The following is a 25,332-nucleotide window of genomic DNA, read 5'->3' as shown; positions in this document are numbered from 1 at the left end:
ACTGCCTATTGAGCCCAGCATTTCTGCATGTTTCTCTCAGACTTAGAGATATCCAGAACAACACTAGTTGGAATAAATGAATTTGTGTTTCAAATTCACTAATCTTGTGAGTCAAGATGCTTTTCTTGATCAAATAAATTCTGAAAATGAAAGGATGAAAAATGTGGTTAGACAAGATAAACTTAACAGCCTCTTCAAATTCAATAATTTTGTATGAATCTAATTGACATTACAAAGGTCCTCTACTCTTTCCTCTATCAGGTCTCTTACCAAAAGAATAAATTAGAGACCAAACAGAAAATGCAAACAACCCTCAAGTGTTATTCCCTGAAAAACCAAATTTATTTGAAACATATCAATGTGAAATGGTCCCAAGGGCTAGAAAGTAGAGAGCTTTATAAGAAATAAATAAAAGCGACAAGTACAAACACAAAAGTAACCATTATTTTTATTTTCCCTCTCAAACAGGTGTGTTCTTACATATTGAACAAGTTCCTGAAATGTTATGAATAAGTCAAAATTGTGGAGAGTTGGACGATGCTAAAAGAAAACCTGTGCTTGATCCTTAATTGAAATAAAATATTCTCCTACTTTATTGAATCTTCAGGGTGGGCACTCAGTAATTTGTATTTTTAAAAATCCAACATCATGATAGTGAAATGCTCTTCTTTAATAAGGCTCAATATGCCATGCGGAGGGAGGTCAAGAATAATGATAAACATTCATACAAACATCACCCAGTCAAAATAGAAAACATTGTCACCCAGGACCCCAGAAGATCCCATGTGTCCATTCCCAATCACAACCTCCTTCACTCCCCTGGAGGTAACCAACCTCCTGATCTCTGTGACTGTTAGTTCCTTGCTTTTCTTTATAGTTTTACCACTAATATCTGCATTCTTTACAATATTGTTTCATTTTGCCTGTTTTTGAGCTTTGTACAAATGGATTTATATTACATTTATTTGTATTTGATTTCTTTCTTTCAATCAGTATTACAGTTATGAGAAGCTGTAGTTCATTCAGTTTCATTGTTATGTGACTATACAATAATTTTTTATCCATTCTACTGTTAAGGGACATTATGATTGTTTCTGGTTTGGGGCTGCTAAAATAATTCTTATGTGAACATTCTTGTACGGTATCCTAATCCTCCACAAGTGCACAAGAAAAAATTATCTAGTAATTTTGTGAGTTGTAAAGTAATATTAATAACAACAACAATAGCAATAACAATCGAGCAAATACTTTATAGTATTTATTATGTTCCAGGTACTGCTCTGAGCATTTCACATAGATTAACTCATTTAATTCTCAGAAAATCCTATGAGGGCAAAAATTTGTTCTTGGGTTGGGGGGAGGGTAGGAGAGACAAAATCTTACTCTTTTTATGTATCAAGTCACATGCTCAAAATCACAGAACTAGAAAGATAGGATTCAAATCCATGGAGTTGGCAGCAGAGTCTGTACTCAACTACTACATCATAGCGCAATAGTATTTATAGAGTGTAAACGTCTCCCAATTTGTTAGAGGATGTCAAACTGCTTTCCAAAGAGGTTATACTAACTTATACTCCGGCTAGCAGGATAAGAGTTTCCATTACATCCTATCTTTGTCAACAACTGTTATTGTCAACTTCTTTATATTAGTCAATCTGGAAGTAATCACATTCTGATTTACATTTGCATTTCTCTACTACAAAGGAGGCAAAGGATTTTTTCTATTTTGTATGTTTACTGACCATGTGGATTTCCTTATTTATGAATTTCTTGCTCAAATTTTTTCCCCATTTTCTATTAGATTTTTACACCTTTCTCATTGATAAATAGGAGTTCTTTAGCTGTTCTGTATACTATTTCTTTGGCCATTATATGTGGTGCAACTATCTTCTCGTACTCTGAGGCTGGCATTTGTACTCTTTACTACTTTTGATGAAAAAAGTAGTGTTAATGTATTCAGCTTTATTCATGTTTTTCCTTTACAGTTACAGCTGCTTGTGTCTTATTTAAAATATCCTCTCCTACCATAATATTAAGATATTTTCTATATTATATTCTTATAGTGTAATTTTGCCTTTAACATTTCAATCTTTAAGAAACCTACAATTAATTCTAGGCACCAAAATTTTTCTCCACAAAAATACTCAATTGGCCCAGAACCATTTATTGAAAAGCAGTCCTTACGTCACTGCAGAGCTGTACCACCGTCACCATAAACCAAGCCTCTGTATAATAAAATGCTACACTATCTTAAGAACTATGGTTACATTTTGCTATCTGGCAGGCAGGGTAAGTCCTACTACATCATTCTTCTTAGAGAGTGCCTTGGCTATTCTTGGTGCTTTACACTTCCATACAAATTTTAAAATATCCTTGTCAATTAAAAAAAAACATTTGGAATTTTGATGAAGATTGCATTGAAACTATAAACCGTTTGGGGATAATTAAGATATTTACAATATTAAATCTTCCAATCTTTGAGCACAGAGTACCACTTTAGTTAAGTCTTCTTCAGTGTCTTTAAGTAACACTTCACAATTTTGTCCAGGGTTTTGAACACCTTTTGTGAGATTGCTTTCTAAGTATTTAATATTTGCTCATATTTTAATGATACTTTTATGAGTTTTCATGTTGTTTGTTACTGCTATATAGAAATGCAACTGATTTTTGATAGCAATTTTTGCATCTATAACAAACTTATTAAATTCTCTAATTCATTCTAATAGTTTGTAGATTCTTTTAGACTATCATCTGAGACTAATAGTTCTGACTTGAAAAGCAGAGATGACAGACATCCTTGTCTTTTTCCCAATCGCAAAGAGAAAGCTTTCAAGGATGCATCATTATGTTTGCTGCAGAAGTTTGGTAGAAACCCTTTAATTAGATCGATGAAGTGTCCTTTATACCTAGTTTGTTAACAGCGTTTTTATCACGAATGGATGTTGAATGTTTAGCAAATGTTTTCTCTGCATCTAATGAGGTGATCACGATTAAATTTCCTTTAATTTGATTACGTGGTGGATCATAGCAATTGATTTTCTAGTGTAAAAACAGCTTTTGATTCCTGGCATAAACCTGACCAGGTCATGGTGAATCATCCTTTGCCGTATTCGTCTTACTAATACTTAGTTTAGCACTTTGAATCTATGTTCCTAAGTGAAATTGGCCTATAATTTTTCTTTCTCATATCATCGTTTGGTATCAGGTATTTGCTGGTCTCATAAACTGAGTAAGGGAGTACCTCTTTTTTCTATTTCTGGAAAGATTTGCCTAAGTTCAGAATTATTTATTTCTTGTATATTTGGCAGTACTCACCAAGGAAATTGTTTAGGCCTGGATTTTTTTTTTCTAGGAATATTGATTCAATTTAATTTAATGGCTATTAGAACCATTCTTTTGTCTATTTTGGTAAGCTATATATTGCTAAAAATGTGTCCATTTCTTCTGCATGTAACAAATTTATTGCATGTAAGTTGTTTACAATATCATATCTATTTAATGTCACAATAGAAATAGTTATGTTCTCTTTTTCACTCCTGATATTTATGTGTGTTACTCTTTTTTCTTAATTAACTTTGCCAGAGGTTTGTCACTGTTAAGTCTTTTTCAAAGAATAAACTTTTGATTTTTTTTTATTACTTTCTGCTCTAATCTTTATTTCCTTCTAATTTTTTTGAGATTACTTTGTACTGTTTTTCTAACTTAAGATAGCTACTTCTCATTAATATTCAGCCTTTCTTGCTGCTAGACATATTTAAGGTTATCAATTTCCTCTGACTCCCATTTTAGCTGCAACCCATAAGTTTTAAGTATTTCACTAGTGTTCAGTTCCACTTATATTCTAAGATTCATTAGGATTTCTTGATTGATTCATGAGTTATATGTGACTGTGTTAACTTCCTAAAATATGGGCTGCTGAATCACTTACTTCCCAGGTAAATACCAATTTAAAATTACCCTCATAGTGAATTGAAACTTTCTTTATATGAGGCTACTTTTTTTATCTCTAGCAATGTTTCTGCCTTAACAATTTTTTCAGACATTAATATATCTACATCAGCTTACTTTTTGTTGGTATACCTTTTACCATCATTTTACTTTCAAATTTTCTGTGTTTTATGCTTTAGGTGTGGTCTCTTACAACAGTCTATAATTGTCATTTTTCAGCTGGTTTAACAATCTGCCTTTAACTGGATAACTTAGTCCATTTACATTTGATGTATCTACTGACATATTTGGGTTATATCTATTATCTCATTTTTTTTCTATTTATACTTCCCCTTCTATGTTTCTTTTTCTCTTTACTTTCCTTATTTTTTAATGATTATTTTTTTCCTATTTCATTTTTCCCCCCATTAGCTTGGAAGTTACATATTTATTTCTATATAGCAACCATTTTAGTGGTTGCTATATAGAAATGAGTTATATGGTAGAAATCACATCTATACTTTAAGTTAATCAGTATGTTTATTCTCTTCTCAGACCATCCACAGAGAGCACTTAACTCCAATCACTACCCTACCAACTTGTGTATCATTTTTCTCGTGTATTTTAAATCCCTCATTTTTTAACCTCATGAAACATCATTATTGTTCCGTATGGTAAATGTTCCTTTGGATTACTCTATATTTACATCTTGGTCTTTTATTGCTTCTTTCATCACTTTCCTACTACATAAAGCACATCCTTTAGAATTTCCTTTAGTAAGACCTGCAGGTAGCAACCTTGCTCGTGTTTTGTTGTCTGAAACTGTCTTTATTTCACCATCATTCTTGAAATATACTTGCTGAGTATAGAATTTTAAGTTGAAAGTTATTTTTCTCTCACATATTAGAGATAGTCATTCAACTGGTTTCTGGCTTCCATTATTGCTGTTGAGAAATCACCTAAAGAAAAATCTAGCTGATGTTGTTTTGAAGGTTATCTGTGACTTTTGTTTTGGCTGTTTTTACAAGTTTTTGTCTTTAGCATTCTCCTGTTTCACCATGATTTATTTAAGTGAGGATTTCATAATTATCCTGCTTGGCATAAAACTGTGGATTGGTATTTTTCATTGATTTGAAAAATTCTCAGCAATTCTCTCTTTAAATATTGCTTCTGCCCAATTATCTATTTGAAATTATTAGCTATACATTAGACTCTTGTGCTTTTTCCTCCACTCTTTCATATTTTCAAGCTCCTTTTCTATGTTACATTCTGGGTAATTTCTTCTGTCCTATTTTGCAGTCATTAATTCTCTTTTCAGGCCCATCTAATCTTCTGTTAAGCCTCCCCATTGGTTTATTTATATTTTAGTTATTCTATTTTCCATTTCTAGAATTTCTATTTGGTTCTCTTTCAAATATGCTAGGTCAATTTTTATATGCCTTGTTTCCTGCTGATATTTTCAAATTTGACTTGTATTTTTTAAACATATAAATGTAGATGTTTCATATTATACACGTGCTAATTCCAAAGTTGTTTTCTGATGGCATTTGGGTTTAATTAATGGTGCCAGTCTTCCTCGTGGAGTTTATTTAAACTTGAGGCATTCACTTCCTAGGAAAATTATCTGTGACTCGAGCATCCTCCAAAGATTTATTTACATCTGCCAGGCACTCATTCTGGGGCCACTAAATTCATAGATTAAGTTTTGCTTGCTTTAGCGCCCAGATTACTTGAATTTGGCATGGCCTGCAGTCTTGCACAATTACTGGAGCACATTTTGCTTCTGGCTCACTCTTACCCTGAGCGTGCAGTCCTTAGGGAGAGGCTGGCTTTCTCCACCTCAGGTGAGTTCTGTGCTTTGTCTTCTGCCACTCTGTTCCAAAGGACCACCAAGGCAAAGCTGAAATTCACCCTCAGGGCAAAAGAGGCTTCAGCAGTTTCACTCAGATATTGGCCTTATAACTATTTAATTTCTTAGGATATTGTCAACTCCTAGATGCTTCTCAAAAATGCTTTTTATTTTACCCAAAAGTTTTAGTTTTTAGGACAACTGCTCAGATTAACATAGTCTGCCACATTACCGAAAAGGAAATCTAACATCTTTGTGAAAATGTTGTATATTTTGTAGCATCCTTTTCTCGCTTATCAATGTCAGGAAAATTCCCATGTTATTAAACACTCTTTGTAAACCTAAATTTAAGTTGTTTAATTATACAAGTTATCACAACTCAACTAACCTTTCTGATGTTTGGGGAATTTTCGCTGTTCTTAAATTTTCAGTCTCTTAAAAACCAATTCTAATAACATGTTTATATGAAAAACTTTGTCCACATTTCTGAATTTTTTCCCTTAGTATAGAATCCTAGAAATAGAATTAATGAGTCGAAAAGGTATAATAATTTTTAAAGTTCTTTATACACATTGCCAATTTATTTCCATAAGCTGCTTCAGATTCTCCTCAACCACCACCACCAGTGGTAAGATGCTAATTGTGCCATCTGTCACTACCATTGAGTATAATGCAAATACCTCCCCCACTCCAAATTTCAAGCAGGAAAATGGTATGATCAGATTTGCAAACATCAGTAAGGTGATGTTCGCAGCCACATGGAGAATAATACATTAAGGAGCATGCTGAAGACAAGGAAGCCACGTATAGGTTACTACAGAAAAAAAATCCTGAGTCTAATATATCAGACTGATAAATGGAAAAACAGGAATGATTTTGAGAGAGTAAAGCAGTAGAGTGTATCAGCTTTAACTGTACAACAAACCACCACAAAACACAGTGATTTAAAAGCACTACCATTTATTTGGCTTATGATTGGCAATTTGGGCTGAGATCAGCTGGGCAGTTCTTCTGGTCTCGGCTGGCCTCATTCATGTATCTGTGGTTGGCTGAGAGCTGGCTGGTCTAGGATGGCTCCGCTAGGGTGGTTCACCTCTGCTCCGCATGCTCTCTCATCCTCTGGTAGTCCAGCCCGAGCTTGTTCACATAGTAGCTGGGGAGGTTTCCAATAGTGCAGGTGGAAGTGTACAAGCACAGACGCTAACTGTGCATAATGTCATACCCACATTCTTTTGAGCAAATCAAGACACAAGGCCAGTTCAGTTTGAAGAATTGAAAAACAGATGGAATTCTTGATGGGAGGAGCTGCAAAGTCACATTGCAAAGGGCATGGGTACCAGTAGCAGTAAAGAACTATGGCCTTTTTGCAGTCCACCACATGGAGTTGTCAGAATTGCTGAATAATGAGAAGGAGGCCTCTAGGGAAATGGTGAAAACCAGGATGAATTAAAGAATTCTGAACTGGTGAACCGGGCATATGTTACTATCACTCATTCACTGAGCAGGGAAGAAAAGTAAGTCTGATTTTAAATATGAGTTGGAAATGCCACATAGAATTTCAAACACACATCTGAAGTTCAGAAATGAGATTGAGGTGTTAGAGATTTAAGAGGATAGCTAATATCTGAAGCAATGGATGTGTAAAGTAAAGAGTCCTAAAGATGAAATCCCAGAGAATATCATTACTTAAAAAAAAGAGAAAATTTATAACCTAAAGGAGAGTTAGGCAGTATACAAACCAAGCAGGAGTGGTTTAAAAGCAGTAGGGAACAGTTAATACTATCAAGCCTCACAGGATAACTTATCAGTTTTACACTGATTAACATCCTATCGATTTTGGCAAGTGAGTGGTTACCTTGGTGAAAGCAGATGAGGAGGCAAAAGGAGAGGATGATATTGAGGGCACTGCTAAATGCCTAGCTGAAGTGAAGGACCACAGAAACTAGGGCAGATTGGGATGGAAATGAAGGCAGTCAAGGAATGCCAGTGAACAAAATGAGTGGTCAAAAGACTAATGAGTTCACAGTTAAAGACCACTCCCTGACACTATTTCAGCAGTTCCCAAACTTTCTCAGCTTACACACCATTAGTGACTCTGTATTTGCACAGCATACCCACAGCAAAAACAAATAAAAAAACCCAGTTTCATTTATTACCTAGTCCAAACAACTCAGTATTTGTCCTAACAACTTATCACCTATTAGACACTACACAGCTTCTCAAACTTTGTAATCGCATTGGACATTTTCTGTTACTAATTTTTGTGTGATGTTTGCTTTTATCACAGCAATTGCTAAAAGCTGAGCTTTACAAAGACATGGCATCCAAAAGAATGTTGCAATACCACAGTAAAACTGTGAAATACCTCAAGCTAGTAATTTGTGTGGTGTCCGATAAACATGGCTGTTATTTCCTGAAAAATTTAAAATATCCTCTAGCACACCTGTGAGTCCTCTGTGGTGCTCTGGGGCATCTCAGTTCCAATTTGGGAACCACAGCTCTATCCCCTATCCTTGCTTTATTTTTCTCCATAGTACTTATTGCCCTACATATTTATGTATTTTATTTCCAGCCTTTAGAATGTGAGTGCCATAGGGATAGACATTTTGTCTTTGATAACTGTTGTATCCCCAGTCTCTAGAATGATGCCTGGCATATGAAGGTTCTCAATAGGCATTTGTTGAATGAATGACTAGTTGCAGTGGGAATAAGCAACTGCTCACATTAATATATGAGACAGTGAGAAAAGCATGGAATGTTGTAATTCATAATTTCAGGCAGAGGAGTTCTGAATAAAGTGGGTTTAAGTAAGTGTAACCATGATCACAGGTGGCTGAATAAGTGAAAGTTAATAATGAACCATCAAAGAGCCGTTAGGCTACTAGATAAGTCAACCACATGAATTAGTGGTGACTAAGTGACTAAGGTCACCAACATGATAGCAAGACTTGAGATGGAGAGGTATGAGCCAGGTGCCAAGAACAAAAATAGGGAAGTATAACCAAAAACTACGAATGAAAAAGAATTCTTAAGTTACAGTGGCACAGTGATGGATTGAAAGGAACAGTAAGGAGTTTTATGTTATAGTAAGTTGTAAATGGATCCACAACTCCCACTTCACAAGATGCAGAGAAGCAGTGTCCTCACAGATGTTAGATTTCTATTTGCCAAGAAGCTGAAAGAGATAGTACTGTAAAGAGTCTGGGGATGTAATGTATTTGTTTATGATGAAACAGGGTTCCTAAATGCACAGCTAGATTTTAAACTTCTTGAGGACAAGAGCTTTATCTTATTCATTGTGGTATTCCTGGAGCCTGTTATAATGTAGAGACTAGATTATTGATTGACTGACTGCCTATCTTTCAGTGAGAAAAGACTAACTGATCAATTTACAGATTGACTCAAAGAGGGATGGAAGAAAGGACTGAGGGGCCTGGCGGCCATATACAATGAAAAAGCACGAGACAGCAAAATGGAGTCAAGACAAATCAGTTTTTAAAGAGCTGACATAAATGCAATTGCATCTGAAAAATGATCACCTCAGGATCTAGAGCAAACATACATAACTAAAGATACAAGTCTTTTTAGTGTATAATTCTTAAAATTCATAAACATTTTAGGATGTGAATGGGATTACCATTTAAATTTTTTCAGTTTATAAATCAACTTAAGTGTAAGAAAAATTTATGAAGGTGTTTTTAACTCCCCAACCTTTAGGCAATAAATGAGATTCTCAAGGTAATTACAAATTATTTAATTTAAGGGGTAATCTGTTTTGTTAACAAATACTGTATTATACATTGTATAATCTACTACACAAATGGTAGTATAATACTGAATCTTAAAGCTTCTTTTTATCCTTTCATTGTAAATAAACAATGACTAGGGGAGAAAGGACATTTAAGAGAATAATCATATACGTATTTTTAAAGTAGAAATAATAAAACTTTCAAGATGACAATGTATTTAAATAATAACCTTGTTGGAATTCCATATCTATCATTATCATGGCATACTTATCTGATGAACCTAAAGCTATGAGGCTAATGCTTGAACAATAATAGCATTAAAAACAAATTAATATATAAAAATTTTTTTGGCAAAAGTCCACAATTTTGTCCATTTTAGAGCCATTCTTTCTTTAGTCCAAAAATCAAATTCCATCCAGCAAGTACTGTTACTTCAATAACGTAAAGTTTCACCCACTAGTGATCCTGATCTATATATTGCAGACAGCATTCATGACATCACCAAATAAAAGAATATTTCATTAACACGAGGCATTCTCAAAGCCTAAAAGCTGAAGAAATAAATTTTTTTTTTTTTTTTTAGGAATCATTTTTTGTTTTTTTGGTGAGGAAGATCAGCCCTGAGCTAACATCCATGCCAACCCTCTTCTTTTTGCTGAGGAAGACTGGCCCTGAGCTAACATCTATTGCCAATCCTCCTCCTTTTTTTCCCTTTTTCTCCTCAAAGCCCCAGTAGATAGTTGTACGTCATAGTTGCACATCCTGCTAGCTGCTGTATGTGGGACCCCGCCTCAGCATGGCCGGAGAAGCGGTGCATGGGTGCGCGCCCAGGATCCGAACCCAGGCTGCCAGCAGCAGAGCGCGCACATTTGACCACTGAGCCACGTGGCCAGCCCCAGAAATAAATTTTTAAAAACAATAATAGTTAAATCAAGGGGTTCAGAACTGAAAATGCTTTGTTAAGCTTTATTGTATAGACTAAAGTTTTGGTTTCCTAGACTCAGTGACACTAAATTGCCTATTGGGTTTAGTGGCTTCTTGCATCAGCTCCTGCAACTGTCCAATTTGTTCATCACGAAAGTCATTAAGTTTTTCTTCTGGTAGGGCTGTTCCAAAACATGCTTTTTCAGTTGAATTTTGCCTGTTTTCATCAGCTTGCTGCCACAGCACTGCTGCATACACCTAGTAAAAAGAGAATGAAAAATGAAGCTCATAGATAAAATAAGGTCTGTATTCACTCATTTAATGTTGGAGGACTTGAAGAATTAGATAAATCTAATTCTAAGTCACCTCCTCGTCTCCATCACTGAGTCTTCTGCATTTGGCGAAGAAGACACAAACAAATCTTATTTTGAGCACTTTAAGACTTTTACCAAAGTTCTTAACCTGGAAATCTAGGGGGTTTGAGGGGAGTGGTCCATAGATGGACTTCAGGAGCATGCATAAACCACCCAAAAATCATGGAAAAATGTATAACACAAGCATGCACATAGTTCTTGGGCCATAGCTTTCATCAGATTTTTAAAGGGAGAGCCATGGGTCTTATAAGCTTAAAAGTAGATCTCAAAATTCATTAAGTTCATTCCCGTCTTCAATTAAAAAACTAATTTAAATCACACTAGACAGAAAGAAACTTTTCAAACCTTTAAGCCTTCAATATTTAACAACCATCTTTGTCAGGAAAAAATTCTACATTGTTTTATGCTGTAATTTTTCTCTCATTCAGTCAGCATCTTCAGCCTAATATTCCAACTACCTTTGTCTTGCACAAGTGACACTTTTTTGAAGCAGATTCTCACTCTAAAATCAACCTTTTAATCAGGCAGAAAGCATCAGCGTATTTCAGTACATGAAGTTAAAAGATGAATTAGTTAACTCTGGATAATGCTGCTACTCTGTCTGGTTTAAGATAATTAAATTGCTTATAATTGCTGGATTGCAGCATCAAAGGAACTTTAATTTTAACTCCAGACATTCCAAACCTTTACTTGTATTGGAAATATTTTCTACATGTTTTACAGAAATCCATTTCATATAATAACCAAAAAAAAAAATTGCACACCCTAAGCTTTATCAATCCCATTTCTAAGTATATGCCCCAGCGCAGGGTTTCTCAATTTTGGCACTATTAACAAATGAGATAATTTGGATAACACTTTGTAGTGGGGTGGGTGGGAGTCTGTTCTTGCACTGTAGAATGTTTAGCAGCATCTCTGGTCTCCACCCACTAGATGCCAGCAGCATCCCTCTCAGTCTTGATAACCAAAAACATCTCCAAACATTGCCAAACATTCCCTGGCAGGCAAAATCGCCCCAGGTTGAAAACTATTGCCCTAAAGAAATTTTCAGTCAAGTGAACAAGTAGCATGCACAAGAATGTTCATTGTGGCATTGCCTGTTAAAGCAAAAAAATTAGAAACAATCTAATTGTACTTCAATAGGAGAAAGGACAAATACACTGAGATTTATTCAGATATTTCTTTATAAGCCATACAGTAAATGAACTAAATATCTATGTATAAACATGAATGAATCTCCAAAACAAATAGAATCCAAAAAGGAGGTTTAAAAAAAGTTATTCATTTGTTGAAATGGAAAAACTGATACTTAAATTCATATGGAAATGTGAGAGACCCTGAATAGCCAAAACAATCTTGAAAAAGAATAAAGTTGGAGCATTCACAGTTCCTAATTTCAAAACTTAACTACAAAGCTACAGCAAGTAATCAAAACAGTGTGGTATAGCAGCTTTAGGATAGACATATAGACCAATGAAATACAATTGAGATTCCAGAAATAAACCTTTACATATATGGCCAACTGATTTTTGACAAAGATGTCAAATCCATTCAATGGGAGAAAGAATAGTCTCTTTAGCACATATTGCTGGGAAAACTGGATTTCCACATGCAAAAGATGAAGTTGGATTCCTACCTCCCACCACATACAAAAATTAACACTAAATGGATGAAAGACCTAAACATAAGAGCTAAAACCATAGAACTCCTAGAAGAAAACGGGTAAATCTTCATGACCTTGGATTTGGCAATGGATTCTTAGATATGACACCAAAAGCATGAGCAACAAAAGAACAAACAGATAAATCTGACTTCACCAAAATTAAAAACTTTTTGCATCAGAGAACACTATTAAGAAAGTGAAAAGACAAACTACAGAATGGGTAAAAATATTTGCAAACTATATACCTGATAAGAGTTTAATACCCAGAATGTATAAAAAAATCTTACGACTCAACAAAAAGACCAACAACCCAATTTAAAAATGGGCAAAAGACTTGAGCAGACATTTCTCCAAAGAAGGTATACAAATGGTCAACAAGCACATGAAAAGATACTCAACATCTTTAGTCATTAGGGAAATGCAAATCAAAACCACAATGAGATCCACTTCATATCCACTAGGATGGCTATAATAGTAATAAGGAAAATAAGTGTTGGAGAGAATTTGAAGAAACTGGAATGCTTGTACATTGCTGGTGGGAATAGAAAATGGTATAGCCTCTGTGGAAAACAGTTTGGCAGTTCCTCAAAAAGTTAAAGAATTACCATATGATCCAGCAATGCCATTCAAAGGTATAAACCCAAAATAAATGGATACTTGTACACCCATGTTCATAACAGCATTATTCACAACAGCTAATAGGTGGAAACAATCCAAGTGTCCATCAACAGATGAATGGATAAACAAAATGTGGTCTAGACATACAATGGAATATTATTCACACTTAAAAAGGAATGAAGTTCTGATACATTCTATAACATGAATGAACTATGAAAATATTATGCTAAGTGAAATAAGTCAGACAAAAGAACAAATATTTGTAGGATTCCACTTACATGAAATATGTAGAACAGGCAAATTTATAGAGACAGAAAGTAGAACAGGAGTTACCAAGGGCTAGGGGTTGGAGGAACAGGGATCTATTGCTTAATGGGGACATACTTTCTGTTTAGTTAAGAAAAAGTTTGGGGTACAGATAGTGAGAATTGATCCACAACATTGTAAATGCAATTGATGTCCCTGAATTGTACACTTAAAAGCGTTAAAATGGCAAATTTTATGTTATATATTTTTTACCACATTAAAAAAAGTTATGCAGGGGCCGGCCCGGTGGCGCAAGCGGTTAAGTGCGCGCGCTCCGCTGCGGCGGCCCGGGGTTCGCTGGTTCGGATCCCGGGCGCGCACCGACGCACTGCTTGGCAAGCCATGCTGTGGCGGCGTCCCATATAAAGTGGAGGAAGATGGGCACAGATGTTAGCCCAGGGCCGTTTTCCTCAGCAAAAAAAAAAAAAAAAAGAGGAGGATTGGCGGATGTTAGCACAGGGCTGATCTCCTCACAAAAAAAAAAAAAAAAAAAAAAAAAAAGTTATGCAAGGAGTTCTGCTTCTATTAATGGTGGAGTAGCTCCTGCAGATAACCTTATAAACTCTGTATAAAATATAATCAAACAACAATCCCAAGGCACTGGAGAGCAATCAAAGGCAGAGAGAAAGTAGAAAGGAGTTGATTCTTTGGAGAACGGTAGACAACACTGGGTTAGATGTCCATTTTTATGGCTTTTTGTCTGAGGGAAGATCTCAGTTGGTACTGAGGGGTGATGGAGGAATCAGAGGACAACGTGGGATAACAACAGCAGTTGGAAACTGAGAAGGGGAAATCTCAGAAAAAAAGAGGTACAGAAAGGGAATCCCAAATTCCGCAAATAAACCCTACCAAAATCTCTAGCTAACCCCTTAACTTGGCATGCTGAGGACTCAAGTAGCCCAGCTAAGGTAGAAAGAATTGAATAGATATTTCAGCTGCTTCTTGTCAAAGAGGACAGAGTTTGGAATCTGAGTTCTGCCAAGTTAACTGCTTGATAAAACAAAAACAATACACGTTGGAAGAACATAGTGGAATAATGTCTCTACAATATATGTCATTCACAGTATCCAGGAAAAAAATCCAAAATTACCAGAAATGTGTGGAAACAGAAAAATGTGACCATAATCAAGAGAAAAGGCAATGTCTGAAATGATTCAGACATTCAAGTTAGCAGAGGAGGATTTTAAAGCAGCTATTATGAATATGTTCAAGTACGTAAAAGAAAATAAGGTCATAATAATGCCTAGATGAGAAATCTCAGCAGGGAATAAGGAACTGTAAAAACCAAATGAAAGTTCTAGAACTCTAAAATGCAGTATCTGGAATTTAAAAAACCTCACTGAATGGGCTTAATAGCATATTGGAGTTGACATAAGAAAGAGTCAATGAATTTGAAAATATGTCAGTAGAAATTACCCAATCTGAAAAACTACTTTAAAAAATGAACTTGGGGCTGGCCCGGTGGCGCAAGCGGTTAAGTGCGCGCGCTCTACTTCAGCAGCCTGGGGTTCGCAGGTTCAGATCCCGGGCCCGCACCAACGCACCACTTGGTAAGCCATGCTGTGGCGGCGTCCCATATAAAGTAGAGGAAGATAGGCACGGATGTTAGCTCAGGGCCACTCTTCCTCAAGAAAAAAGGAGAGGATTGGCATCGGACGTTAGCTCAGGGCTAGTCCTCCTCACACATAAAAAAAAAAAAAAATGAACTTAAGATCAACAATCTGTAGGACAATGTTGAAACATCTACCATAGGTTTAAATGGAATCTCAGAAGAAGAAAAGGAGGCAGAAAAAAATATTTGAAAAATAAATATCTGAAAAATAAGTGTACAGGTTCAAAAAGTTTAGCAAGCACCAAGCAAGATAAATACAGAATGAGACCACCCCTAGGCATATCACTGTCAAATTGTTGAAAAGGATCAATAAAGTGAAAATCTTAAATTTGTAAACAGTATGACCATTTGTAGAAATTTTAAAAATAGAAAATAATATATATTATTTACAGATATATACATATGTGAAAAATATATACAAGCAAACATGGAAACACCAGTGTCAGACTACTGATCACCTCTGAGGACAAGGAAGAGGGAAAAACTAGAGTAAAGTTTTAGCTGTACTTTTAATATTTTACTTATTTTTTAAAAGATTGATCTAAAGCAAATACTGTAAAATATCAATATTTGTTAAATCTGGTGATGGATATATAAGTTTCTTTTATATTCTTTCCTATATATTGAAAATTTTCATGATTTTACATTTATAAATTTAAATATGTATAATTTCAGAATATTTCATTGGGGCATAGTTTTTAAATAATTAAGGTAACAATCTAATTCTTATCTTAAACGTTTATGTTTCTTGAGGAAACTAGAAATACATTTCACACAGAAGTGTGAGGAAGAAGTTACAGTTCAAGATGGCAACATAGGAGGCTCCTGAACTCCCCTCTTCAGGACACACACAACCTACAGCTACCTACGGAACAATTTCCTCTGAAAAAATCCAGAAACTAGCTAAGCAACTCCTACGTATTCGGTGAATGGGAAAAAATCCACATCGATACAGGTAAGAGAGGCTGAAACAATCTCGCCATAAACCCCAACCCAACGTGGTGACATACAACCAGGAGGGAACTCAGAACTCCCAGCTTCTCCCTGAGGAACAAAGGGTTTGGAACCCACATCTGGTGCCACAACTTTTAAGACTTCCACCTGAGAAACAGGGCCCCAAAACATCTAGCTCTGAAAGCTAATGGGGCTTGCATCCATGAGACCCACAAGGGTAGAGTGAACTAAGAAACAGGTAATAATGGGATGCCACAGATTCATGTGGATATCCCCCCAGGGCTCAGCACAGAGAGAGCAGACTGAAACACCCAGTCATTCCATGAAAGAAGCCTATTTGCAGATCTTAAAAGCTGCAGCCTGAGAGGCAGGCCTCTAATTTAACACACATCTAGGGGCCGACTGCAATCCTCTCCAGAGATCGGGGAGGCGGGCGGGCACCATGTTGGCCCTCTCCCATTTCCTCACTATAGGTCGCCAGTGCCTCCATGAAAGGAGCTTGTGCATATGTCTGGTGCCCTGGCTTTTGTGGCTTCTGCTGAGAGGACACATCCCTTGACAACCTTTTCATCAATGTCTTATAATTTTCTGTGTATAGGTCTTTCACCTCCTTGGTTGAATTTATTCCTAAGTATTTTATTCTTTGTGATGTAATTGTAAATGGGACTGCCTTCTTAATTTCTCTTTCTGATACTTCATTATTAGTATATAGAAATGCAACTGATTTTTGTATATTTTGTATTCTGCAGCTTTACTGAATTCATTTATTAGTACTAACCATTTTTTGACGGAGTCATTAGGGTTTTCTATATTTAATATCATGTCATCTGCAAATAGAGACAGTTTTACTTCTTTCTTTCTTATTTTGATGCCTTTTAGTTCTTCTTGCCTGATTGCTTTGGCTAGGACTTTCAGTAGTAAGTGGTAAAAGTGGGCATCCTGGTTTTGTTTCTGTTTTTAGAGGAAAAGCTTTCAGCGTTGCACCACTGAAAACGATGTTAACTATGCGCTTGTCATATATGGCTTTTATGTTGAGGTATGTTCCCTCTGTACCGTTTGTGGAGTTTTTATCATGAACGGATGTTGAGTCTTGTCAAATGCTTTTTCTGTATCCACTGAGATGATCACATGATTTTTACCCTTCATTTTGTTAATGTGCTGTATCACATTTGATTGACTTGCAGATGTTAAACCATCCCTGGATGGTTCCCACTTGATCACGGTGTATGGTCCTTTTAATATATTGTTGAATTGGGCTTGCTAATATTTTGTTGAGGATTTTTGCATCTATGTATATCAGGGGTATTGGCCTGTAATTTTATTTTCTTGCAGTGTCCTTGTCTGGTTTTGGTATCAGAGTAATAATGCTGGCCTCATAAAATGAGTTTGAAAAACTTTGAGAAGGGTTAGTATTAATTCTTCTTTAAATGTTTGGTTGAATTTACCAGTGAAGCCATTTGGTCCTGGATTTTTGTTTGTTGGGAGGTTTTTTACTACTGATTCAATCTCCTTACTAGTAATCGATCAGTTTAGATTTCCTATTCCTGATTCAGTCTTTGTGGGTTGTATGTTTCTATGAATTTATCCATTTCTTCTAGATTGTCCAGTTGTTGACGTATGATTGTTCATAGTAATCTCATGATCCTTTGTATTTCTGTGGTATCAGTTGTAATGTCTCCTCTTTCATGTCTAATTTTGAGGCTTCTCTTTTTTTCTTGGTGAGTCTAGCAAAAGGTCTATTTTATTTATCTTTTCAAAAAACCAGCTCTTAGTTTCCCTGAACTTTTCTATTATCTTTTTAGTCTCTATTTCATTTATTTTCAACTCTGATCTTTGTCATTTCCTTTTTTCTACTAACTTTGGGCTTAGTTTTTTTTTCTTCTTTTTCTAGTTCCTTCAGGTATAAAGTTAGATTTTTTAATTTGAGATGTTTCTTGTTTTTTTAATGTAGTCATCTATTGCTGTAACTGTTTTTGCCGCATCCCGTAAGTTTTGGTGTGTTGTATTTTCATTTGTCTCAAGACATTTTTTGATTTCTTCTTTGACCATTGGTTGTTCAGTTGCATGTTGTTTAATCTCCACATATTTATGAATTTTCCAGTTTTATTCTTGGAATTGATTTCTAGTTTCATACCATTGTTGTCAGAAAAGACACTTGATGTGATTTTAGTCTTCTTAAATTTATTAAGACTTGTTTTGTGGTCTAACATATTATCTATCTTGGAGAATGTCCCATGTGTGCTTGAGAAGAATATGCATTCTGCTGCTTTGGGATGCAATGTTCTGTAAATGGCTGTTAAACTACTACTTAACTACATCTGTTATGCCAGAGGGAAGGAGGAGACTGAGAATAGAAAAATACACCACATGAGCTACAGCACCCTTTGGTTTCAAGCTTTCATCATGCTAGCCTCTAAGACTAAAGCTGTCAGAATTTAAGTTAGAAGACTCCTATGATTGACCTCTTGAACCAAAATGAATGCACAGTGCTTCCTCAGGTTAAGTTAAGTAGCTGCTTCAGGTAGCAGAAAGCCATCAAAGGAAGAGGCTTTGCACATGGTGAGAGCAGATGTAGCAGGTTGAATGGGGTCCCCCAAAGATATCAGATCCTAACCCCTGGAACCTGTGAGTGATACCTTACATGGTAAGTGGTTTGCAGATGTATTTAAGTTAAGGATCTTGAGATGAGGAGATTATCCTGGTGGGCTCTAAATACCACCACAAATATTCATACAGGAGAGAGGTGGAGAGAAATGACACACATCAGAGGGGAAAGTGATGTGAAGATGGAGACAGAGTTTGGAGTGATGTGGCCGTAAGTCAGGGAATGCCAGCATCCACCAGAAGCTGGAAGCAGCAAGGCTCGGATTCTCCCCTAGAGCCTCCAACACCTTGATTAGGAGATCCGGCCTCCAGAACTGTGAAAGAATAAACTTCTGTTGTTTTAAGCCACCAAGTTGCGCTAATTTGTTACAGCAGCCCCAGGAAACTAATACAGCAGTAAACTATAGAAATACAGTTATAGGAAAGTCTTCTAACAGAAAAAAACTAACCTTCATGCTATGGTAACAACTTAAACTGTTACCAAAAGGCAAATTAAATGTGGCTTGCTAATTCTGTTTCTCACTAGAGTTTTTGAAAAGGCAGAGGACCAATAGTACCAGTTTATCAGTGACAGAACAATGAGAAATATTTTGAGACACCAGTTCTGCCATCACTGTACTTTCTAAATCTCTACCTATGTATTAAACTTGTTTATGGTCTGAATCCATCCAACACCACTAAATTACTGGTAACAAAGTGGATAGAATCTGTTAGAACGTGACTTTAACATAGACAAAAGATAAAAATATGTCAGGTTAATATCTCTAAAGAAAAGTATTAGCAAACTGACTTATTCCTCAGATTTTTTTTTAAAAGAATAAAAATGAACTGTAATAGATTTATTTTTTGCCAGTTTTGGGAATTAATAAAACTAAAGGAATAACATAAGAAGAATGTGCTTCCTGATGGAAGTACTTAACACCTATACTGAAAATCAACCTGCACCTAATAAGCCCCTACATCGAATCCAATTTACAGAATGTGTTAAAAATCACTATGAGAATGCAATCGGCAAAATCCAGACTATGAAAAGTTACAAAAACAAATAATCCCAGTCTTAGAGCTAATAAACGAAAAATAGCAACTTTATAGTGGAGAAACACAGAAGACACCACCTTAACCAAATGATCAAGGTTAACCTCACCAGTAATAAGTGATACTGACAGCGTGTATCCCTGGATAATTACGCACTGAGAAGGATATACCACCTCTGTAATATTCTTCCCAATAATGTACAACCTCAATCTAATCATAGGAAAGCATCAGACAAACCTCAACTAAGGGACAGTCTACAAAATAACTGACCAGTAGCCTTCAAAAGTTTTAAAGTCATGAAAGATAAGGAAAGACTAAGGAACCATCACAGATTAGAGGAAATTAAGGCCACATGCAACCAAATACAAAGAGGAATATTGGACTAGGCCCTAGAACAGAAAAAGAACATCAGTGTAAAAACTGGTGAAACTGAATATTAAGTAGTTAATAATATTGCACTGATGTTAATTTCTTAGTTCTGATCATTGTACTTTAATTATGTAAGATGTTAATGTGTAGGAAAGCTGTACTATTTTTGCAACTCTCCTGTAAGTCTAAAATTAACTCAAAATAAAAAGCTAAAAAAATAAAGGAAAAATTTCAAAAAGAGAGATTTAACAGACATATCAACCAATTATAAAGTATCAATTTATTTGGATTCTTATTCAAACAAAAATACTGTTAACAAAAAGAGACAATCAGGGAATTTTAAAAAGTGATTGGATATCTGACTATTAAAAATTACTGCTAATTTTGGAGGTATAAGAATGGTATTATAGTCAGGATTTGTAAGCAATCTCTTTTAGAGATAAATATTGAAATGTTTGTGAATAAAATTGCATGCTTGTGATTTAGTTTAAGATAATCTGGGGATGAGGGGAGAACTAAGTGGGGGTACAGATGAAAGAAGATTGGCCATGAGTTGACAAATATTGAAGCTGAAGCCACGTGATGGGTACACGGTGGTTCATTATATTCTCTCTACATTTGCGTACGTTTGAAAGTTTTTCCATTACCTAAAAAAATATATAGTGTGTATATATGTGTGTGTGTGTATATATATATATATACATATATATATATACACACACACACAAACATAACATGTAACTTAAAGGTAATAAAATTAAACGCAAATTTAAATAAACAGAATTAACTACGTATAAATACCAACTAAAATTATTTCAATCACTTCTAAATTTCAACTCGGGGTTTGAAATTTATATCTACAAAGACTCCCAGGCACTGAAAAGCTACCTTTGGCCCAATCTAACCACAAGCCTGTAACTCTAGAGAATCCTCTCATATTGCTTTAACTTCTCAAACCGAAAACTGTAGTTCTCAATTCTTTTTGTTTTGATGAGTGAGGGATATTAAGTGTCTTCAATGCTAAATTTAAATTAACTTTTGTGAATCAGCAAAGAAAAAAGCAAACTGTTTTATTCACATTCAAACATTTTCTGTTCTCTGCCATCTCATCTTCTAAAATATCCTTCAAATATTTTTTCTTGTGGATTCATCGGGGTTCAAAGAAAAGTAATTAGCTTTGAGGGTATCTTTTCTCAATCCTGAGACCTTTATTTTCAATAAGCTTATAATGATTACTTGGGTAACAAAGTTTTATCCCTTTTACTTCTTGCTGTTAATTAATCTTGTTTGATCCCCATTCTCTCCTGCTGCCAACTAACCATTTCTTTAAGTTTCTCCTTCCTCTCTAGTAAGTGTTCATTAGAGAACATAGTAAGTTTCTTAAGTGAAAAAAGCCTACATTTACCAGCAGTTTTTCTTCTTTTTGTTTCTGGAAGTATTTCTTAAATACCTTAGCATTATTATAATTTTTTAAGCCATACACATTTTTAAAATCTAAGTAAAACATACCAAAATCATTTTTAAATAGGTTTCACAATTTATGCACCAAAAGAATAAGATTTCAAATTGATACCTGAGCACATGCTTGTGAATCCTGACTAAATTCACTTCCCGTACCATTAAATTACTTTTTGTATTTATAATGTGAATCACTGGATTGGTGCTATCTGCCCGCCCCATGGGCTAGCATCAAAGTGGAATAAAATTACTTATACAGCTGGCATACAGAAATTGAGACTGATTGATTCTTATGTACAAATTTGGGCCACAATTTTTTTTTTTTTTTGGTGAGGAAGATGCACCCTGAGCTAACATCTGTTGCCAATCTTCCTATTTTTGCTTGAGGAAGATGGTCCCTGAGCTAACATCTGTGCCAATCTTCCTCTACTGTGTATGAGGGATGCCGCCACCACATGGCTTGATGAGCAGTGCGTAGGTCCATGCCTGGGATCCAAACCTGCGAACCTTGGGCCACCGAAGTGGAGCGCACGAACTTAACCACTACATCACCGGGCCGGCCCCTGGGCCACAATTTTTTAAGATGCCAATAAGGAACAGAGTTGGCGAGAAGAGAATGGGATTTGCACATGGGATGATGGTGGAGTCACAGAAAGCCAAAAATCAAGAAAATAAATCTGTGGATTTCAGAGAGTTGGGACTCTTAAGTGTGAGTAATGGAATATCAGGGCAAAAAAGCTACCGGACCCACTCATATCTTAAAGAAATACCTAGATGTACATAGAAAGAGATATAAGGGTTGGTCAAATTAACCATGGTTCACCTATACTATAGAACAGTATGCAACAGTTAAAAAGAATAAAGTCAAACATGTACTGACATAAAGAGCTCCTCAAAACAAGTAAAAAAAAGCAACTTACAGATTATTATGTAAATACAATGCCCTCTGTATAATTTTTAACTATGTACAAATTTATATTTGTAATAGAATGTTTACAAATTTATATATGTAAATGGAGAAGCTGAAAGAATGCTCAAAAAAGTTTGGGGGGCAATCTTTCACATTTTGTTCTGAACATCTCACCTCTGCACTGTTTTGATCTTTTATAATAAATATTATTTAAATAATTAATATTTAAGTAATTAAATGGGAGGGAAAGAAACAAAGGAGGAGAGAAGCTTACAGAAGAAATTTTGGAATGGAGGAAGTTATAGCTCTAGTTTTTCATTATTTGTCCTAACAGCAGAGACCAAATCAATTCGCCTATTGTAACTAATTAATTTGGCTGTAAAGATTAACAAGAAAATTCAAATTCTCATTATTTTGTTTAATCACATATCTACTATTTGCCCTTCTTGGTTCTTTAAAATAAAATTGCAACTAAATAGCCCAAAAGTACAGTCAGAAATATATTTGAGTCTGTAAGAAATCATGATATATGAAAATCCAAACTGTCAAACTCTGTAAGTAAAAGGATAATTAACTGCTTCACAAAAGGATATTCATATTTAGAAAAGCATTTATCATAGGTCCCCTTTAACAATGAAACCAAATGGTTTAAGAAGACTATCTTTCTTTTGAACTACATAAATCCTATTAATTCCCTTACCAGATAGGCATATATGGTGCTGCCATGTCCACAATTTCCTGAAAAACTAAAATGACAGTAATTTTTCAGAGTTTTGGCAAATTAAATTATTTGTACTCCTTCAATGTAAACTCCCAAAGAGAAGGACAACTACTAGCTCTAGAAGGAAAAAGTTACCTTTCTCCCCAAATTATTCAATTATTTTAAGATTTTATTTAGCAACATGGAACCAACAAACTTAAGTTTGGAGCATTTAGTCAAGCTTTCCCTAGAGAACTGATTAAAAATGCCATGCCTCCTTGAGGAACAAAAACAACAGGAACACCCCCTCCATAAGAAACCTGAAAGTTACCTGAATTACAATAACTAAATTCAAAGACACCTTGGGGATTTGAAGCACAGCTGCCCAAGTCATTAATACAGAATATTTTATACTACAGAAAACAGGAATCTACGTTGACAATGATAATAAATGTGATTTCTTGACTCTTTTTGATCAGGTTTTAATATTTCAAGTCATTGATGCTAGATTATTCATTTTTATAGCACAAAAAATATAAAATAACCACCTGTTATTTCTTAGCCCCCAAACACTTATAATACATCACATTGATTCACAGAATACAAACAAACAAGAACTGAAAGTAGCACTAGTGTCACCAATAAGTGTATATTTCTCAGGTGGCCATGAAGCTGGGCCTCTCTGGAATCAAGCTCCCCAGGTTCCTCTGCCCAGTGCAGTAAACCAGACTCAGGACTCACCTGTGACTCCAGGGATGAGCCAAAAAGGTGTTAGTTGCTACTTATAGCAGTGCAAAAAAAGAGACTAAAAACAAGAACATGGAAGGTTCTTGGGTCAGGAAGTAGTAAGGAAATGTAGAGAAGATCTGGTTCACAAATGCTCTTTATACTTGTTTACTATGAATTCTCTATGTCCTTGACAGTAGACACACACAAATCAAACATATCATAATGGCAGAAATGAGAAGTCAGTGCAAATAAATAAGCACTTTCCTGTTTATGAAATTCATCCAAAAGTTCCTAGAAGTTTAATAATAATAGCATTGTACTTAAGGTAAATACTATTATGTAAGTAATTTTTCTTAAAGGCAACTCTTCACTACCTAAAAATATGCTCAAAAAAGTAATTTTAAAAATACATTTTCCTGATCATTTCAAAAACTACAGAGGTAAATGGATTATATGTACATTTTATGCTTTATATAGCAACTTTATTCTTTTGTGATATAATCTGTCTCAAATTTTACAATACTTCATTACATTATAGATATAGAATTAAATCTATAATACTATGATCCACTAACACAAGATATTGAAAAATGACAAAAACTGTTACCAAGCGTTCTAATTAACTGGACATCCTTATTAGACCTACCAAATGTATACAGCACAGGATTGCTGTGAGAATTAAATGATAAACAGTTAATATTTTTAAAAGGTATTTGTACCCAGGCTATAAAATACTATAGAATTCTCTTGGTGGTTATGTGTCTTTGTGAGTACTCTTGCATATAATACTCTTCTCATGGCTGGCTGCTTCTGATCTCTCAGGTCACAGATTATTTGTCTCTTCCTTAGAAAGGCCTTCCTGACTCACCTATATAGCCCTGTTACTCTCTCTCAGTACCCTAATTTTCCTGCTTGGCACTTATCTAATCTGATGTTATTTTATTTCCCCCCCTAGAATGAAAAGTCCATGAAAAATGGGGACACATCAGACTTTTTCACTACTGAATTCCCTTCATCTAGCATGGTGCCTGGATCAAAGAAAGTGGTAATTATCATCTTAATGATGAATAAATGAATGTTGTCCAAACATCTCCCAGAAACCACTCTTGCAGGGTATTATAGGCACAATGTCAAATGCCTAATCGATTTTTTTAAAGGATTCATAATTTAAGATTTTTGATATTGTCACTCTATGGAAACATCCATATGCCTCCCAATATCCTATTTCTTACTGATGACATTTTCAAAGGTTATCTTCTGTGCTCCATAGTTCTCAAACTTTTTGTTCTCAGAACTCCTTTATACTCTTAAAAAGCAAAGAAAGAAAGAGTTCTTGTTTATGTGAATTATGTCTATCAATATTCATCATATTAGAAATTGAAAGAGATATTTATTAACTCATTAAAAATAATATATGTATTACCCATGACCTCATAAACTTTATAATTAAACTCATAAAGTAATGGCACATTTTTATGAAAAATAACTTTGCTTTCAAAAACAAAAAACCTTTTAGAAGAGTGGCACTGTTTACCAGTTATGCAAATCTAA

General features: G+C 35.1%; 1 protein-coding gene across 2 annotated transcripts in view; it reads right to left on the bottom strand.

Annotated features, from left to right (window-relative positions):
• Window positions 1–9,514: 9,514 nt before the first annotated feature.
• Window positions 9,515–25,332, bottom strand: part of SDHAF3 (succinate dehydrogenase complex assembly factor 3) — a 60,047-nt gene continuing 44,229 nt past the window's right edge. The window contains exon 2 of one of the 2 annotated variants that reach the window (XM_058525956.1): window positions 9,515–10,707. In XM_058525956.1, the coding sequence (XP_058381939.1) occupies window positions 10,504–10,707 (204 nt within the window). In that variant the 3' untranslated portion in view covers window positions 9,515–10,503. The remainder of the gene's footprint in view (window positions 10,708–25,332) is intronic. The other variant, XM_058525964.1, reaches the window with a different exon arrangement.

This window comes from Diceros bicornis, chromosome 3 (assembly GCF_020826845.1).
Source record: "Diceros bicornis minor isolate mBicDic1 chromosome 3, mDicBic1.mat.cur, whole genome shotgun sequence".
NCBI lineage: Eukaryota > Metazoa > Chordata > Mammalia > Perissodactyla > Rhinocerotidae > Diceros > Diceros bicornis.
The sequence above is the reverse complement of the archived record's forward strand: the minus strand, read 5'-3'. Positions and strand labels throughout refer to the sequence as shown.